The sequence below is a fragment of the Homarus americanus genome, unplaced genomic scaffold, assembly GCF_018991925.1.
Source record: "Homarus americanus isolate GMGI-L3 unplaced genomic scaffold, GMGI_Hamer_2.0 scaffold31037, whole genome shotgun sequence".
Taxonomy (NCBI): domain Eukaryota; kingdom Metazoa; phylum Arthropoda; class Malacostraca; order Decapoda; family Nephropidae; genus Homarus; species Homarus americanus.
In genome coordinates, this window is record NW_024722227.1 from 7779746 (window position 1) to 7788632 (window position 8887).

The 8887-nt window shown below is 38.3% G+C and overlaps 1 protein-coding gene across 6 annotated transcripts in view; it reads right to left on the minus strand.

Moving 5' to 3' along the window:
* The window catches only part of LOC121862357 (mitochondrial ribonuclease P catalytic subunit-like), a 58288-nt gene extending 49831 nt beyond the window's left edge, over window positions 1-8457 (minus strand). For 2 of the 6 annotated variants that reach the window (XM_042360592.1, XM_042360588.1), the window contains exons 1-2: window positions 8328-8457; window positions 3245-3844 (exon numbers count right to left, since the gene is read on the minus strand). In XM_042360592.1, the coding sequence (XP_042216526.1) occupies window positions 3245-3844 (600 nt within the window). In that variant the 5' untranslated portion in view covers window positions 8328-8457. Of the gene's footprint in view, window positions 1-3244; window positions 3845-8272 lie in introns of all 6 variants that reach the window. The other 4 variants (XM_042360589.1, XM_042360590.1, XM_042360591.1 and 1 more) reach the window with 4 other exon arrangements.
* Window positions 8458-8887: the final 430 nt, after the last annotated feature.

The window sequence follows — 8887 nt, forward strand, 5'->3', positions numbered from 1 at the left end:
CAGGCAATCATGTGACTAGGCTTCGTGTTTGTTGGCAACATGCCAGTATCTTCGCCTGTCCCACTCTGTAAGAGTGTTGTCATAATGCTATCAGTGATGCCAAAATAAACTCTATTCTTTTTGATGAGGATGCTCCTTGTGATGCTGAGGAGCCATTAAGAGTGGACAGTGATTTGAGTGATTCTGATGATGTCAATGATCCTGATTACCCACATGACGACAAGGATAGTGAGAGTGAGTGATGTTGATAACCCTGACACCATACACATGACTCCATCACCAAATGCATCACTGCATCACCCGCAACATCAACCCCAAGACCAGGATGAGGCTCCACAAGCCATACTGTCACAGACTACACCTCCAACAAGCGTCTGGTTGACAAGTCTGACAGCGTGATCTCCAGTATAGATTGTGCATGTAAGACCATGAATTGGTACAAAAAACTCTTCTTCCATCTTTTGGACATGTCCCTTCTGAATGCGCACATTCTTTATCTAGTAAAGACAGGTAAAAAACCTACACTCTATGAGATTTCATTGAATGTGGAAAGGCAGCTTTTGGAGACCAATGCAGTACCTTGTCAGAGAAATGGAAGTCGTCGCACAGCTGGTGAACTCCCTTTGTGAATGATTGCTTGACACTTCCTCTCTGTGATTCCTTCCACTGGGGCAAAGCAGTATTCTCAGCAAAAATATTATGTGTGCCGCGCCAAAGTAAGCAAAGACGCTTGCTATCAGTGTACTCAGTGTGAAGCTCTGTGCCTGATTCCCTGCTTCCAACAATACAACACCCTTCACAAGTACTGAAACACAGGAAAAACTTTTATAAATACAGCCCCCCCCCCCAAATTTGCAGATTTTTATTTCGCTGTCCTCTATCATTCGCAGATGACACCCTGGATGTACCAAAGAATGTCTGTGGGTAGTTTTAAAGTTGCCAGCATTTTCGCAGCTGGGACAGGGAGACATTCGTTCTAGACAGTAATTTCTTTTACCTGTATTGTATATATGTGTGTGCTTTATTACTTTATTAATAAAGCACGGACTTGTGGGTAGACTGTCAAATTTTTAATAAATTTGTTTCTGATTATTTGTGAGAGTATTTTTCCCATTATTATTTACTTGTATGTGTTTTGTGTGAACACAGACACACAGCTATACAATACAGGTAAAATAAATAATTGTCCTAAGGGCAAACACATAAAGGGAATACGGTATACATTTCTTTGTACACAAGTAAATATGTACCCCCCCCCCTGGTCAGCAAGTGTTATTCGCGGATTTGGCGATTCACAGCCATTTTGAGAACCTAACCTACGTGAATTTGGGCGCTTCCTATAGTGTAAATATATATAATTTCTCATTATTTTAGGGAACTGTACCAACACAACATGATGTGGTGGTGGCAGTGTGACAGCGTATTGGTGGTAAAACTGTACTGTATAAATTTGTGCCTTACCCGATAGCAAATTTCATGTGTTGACTCCTAATAATTGCCTCGGTGAATAATATCTACATATTTGAGTACCTACAATAAATAGCAAAATTAGTGTAGAATAATGTAAATGAAAGTTATTTTATGTAAGTGATGTCTGAAACTCACTGCAGTGTGTTTGCTGTGGAGCAGAGGCCTCTCTCAATGTTGCATTCCATTTAGAATTGCCACATGTAAGTTAAAAAAAATTATGATTGAATTCCATTTTTCTATTCACCTACCTATCCAGTAATATATAATCACGAGTTTAGTATAAAAAATGGGGTGTAAATAACAAAATAAAGTAATTAAAATAAATTCAGAGTGATATGTCTCCCAGGTCATGCAGAGATTGTGGTAATGTTGGATTTAAAATGCTGGGACTGGTTCCCATGGTAATGGAGAGCTACACAACAATTCCAATGAGTCTGCCAACATGAGACTTGAGTTGGCCACTTTCTAACCATTTCACATAGTTTTAGGCATCATTATCTAGCTTTTCCAACAAAAAAAAAACAGAAATTAACTTATTTGTAACCAGATGGAGGTACTGTATCTAGGTTTATTACATGCAAGCCACGTATAGGTTAATTAAGATGATGATAGCGCGATTTCAGTACATTATACCATTTGAAGACAATAATAGCAGTTCAAGGGTTAAAGGGATTTTTTGGAGTATGTTTTGGGTTTGCAGTCCAGTACCTTATATTTCCTATCCAAATACATACTGATACAGTATAAGGCAATTCCATACTGTGCAGCAATTCTTGGTCCCATTCTCACGCATTATACCGGTGCTCCTCAACTTATGAACGAGTTATGTTCCTGAGGCTTGTTTCTAAGTCCAACTTTACTCCAATAGATACCAAACATATTGCGAAAAATGAAAAGATAATGGAGATTTAGTACAACTATACCCTACAATACAGCCTTAAAACCTGGCTCCCTCTTTTCCTCTTAAGTAATGCATGTTCTATCAGGAATTTTCTTCAAAGCAATCCAGTCTCATCCATAAAAAACACTTGCTGTGGAAGGTAACCCTCCTCAATTATGATGTTTGTATCTCTGAAAGTTTGTAAGTCGAATGTTCTAAGTAGAGGAGCACCTGCACTCTATTTAGGATCTACTGTATCAATATTTTCCATCAGACTGCAAGGTATCCAGCTGCAGCCAGATATTTTGGGGTAATGGTCAACAGGTTTTCTAGAAATGCTCTAATTTCCTCTTAAGTTTGTTGATCTCACTAGGTAGCGACACCAAAGCTGTTCCGACTTTCAGCACAGAAATTCAGCAAGTCTCTTTACAACTTGGAGATGAGACCAAATTGGTTTACAAGATCATAAACTCTAAGATACATCAAGTCATGTTCTTCTGTCCAGTAAGACAACAAGCAAATCCACTCAGACCCACCCTAAACAATACTCCCTTGCTTACTGTTGAACAGGTGAAATTATTGGGTATACAGTACTGTACTGTACTTATCAATTCAACACTTGATTAGATTTATTGTTCTAAGCACAAAATTGGCAAAGCAGCTAGAACTATATTCATCATCCATAACAGCTAACACTCCAGGTTCTTAGACTTTCACTATATTAAATATGTTATACTATGTAGATCCTGTTTGGCACCCACAGCTCACAAAAGACTGGACTCCAAGTGTGTCTCGGGTTTGGTATATTAAAAATGGATTTAAGAATGAAGTACTAAACATATGTCCTAGTCCATACCCACATATTGTACACTGTATTCAGGTACAGAAACTTACCTTAACCTGACTAGTTAGTTGCTTGTAAACTTGCAGTATCCTTTCCTCACCACACTGGTCGACTGTTTGCCCACAGAGTTGGAGGTATGCCCCGAGGGTGGCCAGGTTTATCTCTCGTCCCTCTCGCTTTATGTGGTCCAAGTAAGACGTTGCAAGAGGATAATTTTGGTATGACTGGCACCGCCTTATCATAAGAGCATCACAACTCTTAGCATTCATCCAAGGGGTCTTCTGAGACACCAATTCTATTACATCCTTCCACTCACTACTTGACATTTCCACTTTGTTCTCAAATATATCAGCAAGTTCTGTGGTTTCTCCTTCACTATCATCTTCCATATCTTCATTCTCATCATTGTCTATTCTTGATTTACTTGAGTATCTACTTTTTGATATTGCTTGACAATTTATGCTAGTCAAGGCTCTACTCAAAGTTTGTAAAGAAAAATATGTTACATAATTTTTATTTGAAAAATTAATTTTCAACAATTTAACAGCTGAATGACATGACAACATACGACAGGTGAACATTAAACCTCCAACATGTTTGCTGGTTGACCAGAGGAGTTTTCCATGCTGTAAATATTGTAGAAGAGCCATCTGAAACAAAATATTGAACTAAATTAATTACACTGACACAGTTAAGAACAAATTTCACTACTGATACGGAGAAAGTATAGGGGGTTTGATTCTGGAAGCAGTCAGTGAGGAATGACCTATGAATGTATGTTCCCAATACTAACGGGGTTTCACCAGTAACTCACTGGGCCTAATGAAAGTACAGGTAGAGGTAATCCGGAGATCACTCACCGACTTGTGGCAACCATTGATCAACCTAAGACAAGTGTGATAAGTCATAACATTGTTTAGTTTTTCGACTATGTATCTTATTTGACAAAGTTATATACCAGGTTTAAAATCAGTCACAACCATCTATTAAGACATCTCTGGGAGGTGGCTAAAAAGCAGATACTGTACTATAGACAAATTCCTCATAAAAAGGAAAAAAGTGCAAACTTTACAATTTCCTCTTTGGCTTACTCAGTATTTTCATGGTGTCCTAAGTACTGTATTGAAACCCCTTCTCATATGCTTGAATTCTTAGTCGAGATTCTTGGAACAATTTTCAACCCAAAAAGGGGACCCTTAACAAGTACATAATAAGCTTTTTTCAAACTACGAACAGTACCTAAGAATTTCGTAAAATCCTTAAGAATCTGCACATGGCAATAAGCATCCTTTAGGTCAACAAGTGTCCACCAAAATCTTTATTCAGACTTTATCTCACCTCTTCAATGGTTCCTGGATCCTATTTGTAAGCTGAATTTTCAGTAAACCGAAAATGACCCTTCCATAAGGTAAATATGTACTGTACCCTGTACTGAATCACAGATGGTGTCTCACAAGGGGATGCACTCAGCCACCTTACACATAATAGTGTTGTTATGCTGTACTAGTTATCTTCCATAATAACAAACTCTTGCACAACCCAAAAATTTTTATAATGGAATTTATGGGAGACATTCTGTAACCTCGAATTTCCGTCAACCAAGTGTTCTGTAATACGGGGAGTGTCTGAACTGTACTGAACTGTATCAGGAATTCCCTTATTCATCCTTGAAGATCTAATTAACATTACTTTATGATCCACTGTAGATTTGGGAACATACAAGAAACCCAACCTATAAAAGGCTCGGTCTTAATGACTGAATTACAGCATCATTTTACTCAATCTGACACAAAATCCCCAGGACAATGCAATCATTCTGATCCAGAATTGATTTGTTACATGGTTTCCATTTTAAACTAAAGAAAGCTATATTAATGGTCTAAGATTTCTGTTTCCATAATCTTCTAAAAGGAACACACCTACAATACAAATATCCAGAATACTGTTTCTGTTTTATATTTTTTATACAGTAGACCCTTCCAATTTGCGGGTTTACGATTCGCGATTTTGATGATTCGCAGTAAGCAGATGGTGGCTCGGGTAGCTTGCATGCGAGCCTTTTCCCTCAGCGCAACGAGTCACCCCACTCACCCGTGGCGTCTCATCTCGCTCTGTTTGCACTCACCCAGTACCCGTAACCTAGCATCCCATGTAATATTCTCAAAACTTTAGTGTTTCTTTGTAAAAATGGTCCCGAAAAGACTGCCTAGTGTCAGTGCTAGTGATGCTTGTGGAGTGAAGCATAAAAGGCAAAAGTGATATGGGATTAGCTGAAATAGAGACTGGGCCGACTCCCAAACTCCACTTTATCCGACACAATACCTATGTTCTAGTAAAAATAACATCTTAATTTTATGATGGTACGCACACACAATTAATATTTAAGAGAAATAGAGTCGCCAGGTTAATGTCCATTCAAATAATGGACTCAACTCCCCCCCCCCCTCTTCCCACACTTGCTGGCTCCTCCCTCTCTGAGAAATGTTTGGGTGAAAACACTAGATTTTAAGGTATAGTAATAAATAAAACCTCAAACTAAAGTTAGGATAATATAATTGACATTGCTGGATTCCTTGCAAGACCAGGAATATTTTGAATATACATGTCATATATTTTGCACAAAAGATAACATATTTGCTCTGAGTAAACAAAATTCTTACATTAGATCTAAAATTTGTATGTCTAATGCAAAATCTATGATGTTTATATTCAAAATGATCATCAAATTGTAAGAATTCCAGCAATGTAAATTATATTCTGGCCAGGCAATTTGTATGAATTTTATGAGCTAAAACAAATATCTTCAATAAATAAAAAAAATATACTTCACCCAAACACTATCTGTCAATCAAAATACCCCACCTCTGGCTCCCCCCTCTTCCCACACTTGCTGGGTCCCTCCCTACCCCCCACCCCCACCTTCCCTCCCTACCAGAGAAATGTTTGGATTAAAACAGCAAATTTACATTTTTAGTAAAATAAAATACCTCAGACTAAAGTTAGGATAATATAATTGACATTGCTGGATTCCTTGCAAGACCAGGAATATTTTGAATATACACGTCATATATTTTGCACAAAAGATAACATATATATATATATATATATATATATCCATCCCTGTTATCACCTGTACGATACTAAGAAGAAGTCGAATGCAGGACGTTTGGTTTAGGCCAGAGTGGTTAGGACCTAATCGTGGCCCAAAGATCTGCTCATCGAATAAGTCAAGGGTTTTAGTTAAGTTTCGGACCATAATTAGCTACAATTATTTCCATGTGTTTTTTAGGTCAACTCGTCAAATTAGACGACATTTCTTCTATGGCATTTCCGTCACAAAATGAATAATAACCGAGATATGGGGAGTTTTTACCTTAAAAATTAAATTACTTTTCATCTTACCCCTGTACACAGGTCGTTCTTCATTCACGCTAGCGTGTGTCAAACGTGACGTCACAGCTTAAGTTAGGTTAGCTTAGGTTTCCTTGGTTAGGTTAGGTCTCAAAATCCTTCTGGAGATGAAGCCTGGGTTTTTCGCATGATTTTTTATGTGTTTTATTCAATTTTGATATTTATTTTCATTGGAAATCACTTGTTTAGGCTGTGGGAGGGAAGGGGGGGGGCCTATCTCAAAACGAGTGATTTCCAACATAAATCAATATCAAAATTGAATAGAACATCAAAAATCATCAGAAAAACCTAGGCATCATCTCCAGAAGGATTATGATCTAAAACTTAACCTTTACTTGATACTGCAGTGGTCATGATATCATCCAGTCGTGACCAATGATGTATAGATATCAATCACGCGAATTTTTTTCGACCAATCACATTTGAATTTTTTCAAAGGAAGCAGCTTGGGTATGGATTTGAATTTCAATCACCAGTCTAACAATGGCCATGGTGGAGGTTGGTTGTGATTCATGCTCCTACGATTATTTTATGTTTATTGCCGAGTTTTACGAGAAAGACAATCATTCAATCCACTTTTAACTAAGGTATTGTACTTTCGGACATGGCGTTCCCCAAAGTTTTAAACTACTGAAACATTTATGTTAGGTTAGTTTAGTTTAGATGATGCGTTTTCGTGTTCTCCCCCACCCAAAAACCATGATTTACCATTATTGTTGGGGGGATTAGGGGGAGACGGGGCAAAAACGAGCAATTTCCGACAAAAATGAAGATCAGGTTCGTTTAAAACACACCAAAATACACTGGAAAAACATATTGGTCAACCCCTAGGGAGTCATGTCCTAAAGTAATAATTTACCACCACTCCTTGAGGTTCACTCAAGACTTGGCCAAATTTACATTAACACGGATAAATATTATAAGGACCACTTGGTCCTACTTCCAGCTAAGCAAAAACAAATCTTTAAATATAACAGAAACAATGTTCATTAGAAAATATGGTTAATGTGTAGATTAATGCTGCAAACGATTCCAGCAAGAACACACTGCTTTTCCACCGTAATTTTCGTTGTTAATTGTAAGTGACAGTGTTCGCTTTTGGGGAAGTGTTTCTTTTTTTATTATTTATAGTATAATACTGTCGGCGAGCCATGGGAGGGGGAGTGCGTAGTGCGCGGGTCATCTGAATCGCATTACCATGACCAACTCTGAAAAAATAGCATTTCTCCAATAGAGGTATACGTTAGATTAGGTTAAATTAACATAAGTTAAATACTGACAACATTATATAACCACACGAAGGGGGGGGGGGGGTTTGAGGAGGGCGCTAGGGGGGTTAGGTGAGACTACAGTAATGTTTGACCATGATTGAAAAACATTAGGGTTTTTTCCCCAGTAAAAAACTATCTCCAATAAAAAAGCAGCAAAATTCATGCAGGAATTTTTTCCCTGGCGAAATCGCTCACAGCACTTAAGTAAACGTTTACTGAAAATACTACAACTTACTGCGAGATTTTACTAGTGACACACGAAAATAATAAATCTTCACCACTTCATTTCACTACCACTTATACTAATACTTTATAACACTTTCCAAAAATACGTCACAAAGCTGATATTTGTGTACAATTTACTCTGGGCACACACTTAACAGGACACAACCTTACCTCTCGTCACATACCTGTTAACTTTCTTTACAACACTCGACACACTTGTACTCACCGCTTCAGTGAGAACAATACACAGTACCTCGGACTCGTGGGAACCTGAGTCTCAGATCAAAACATTGGTGTGCGTCACTCAGTAAACCCGCGACTCCGTGACCGAGCCGAGCTGAAGCTTTGAAACCGAGTCTTGGATTCGGTCTGTACACCCGTACCCCACTGTACCAGTCAGGGTTGCCAGATGGCCGTTTCCACGGCCATATTTCTCTAATTAGGCCGTAAAAAACTTCGCCTGGCCGTGAAAAAACGGATGGTTACGGCCAAACTATTTGGCCGTATTTTGTAAAACACGTATTAATTCCACATTTAGTGGATTTTGAAGAAAAGTCTAGCAGTTTTTCAAATTTCACAATGAAAATGCTGGCTCAGTGACCTCATCTTGTCATGACCTCACCTAATCAGGACCTCGCCTCTTCACATGTTTACGTGACCTACTGAGCTGACTGATCTTTCTAGTTACTACCTTAGCTGTTAGTTCTCTTATTTGAGTTGTTCAGGCTGAACGTGTCCAGCATATGGGTTAAGCTTCAGAGCTTACAAAGCCATCTGAGTTACTTT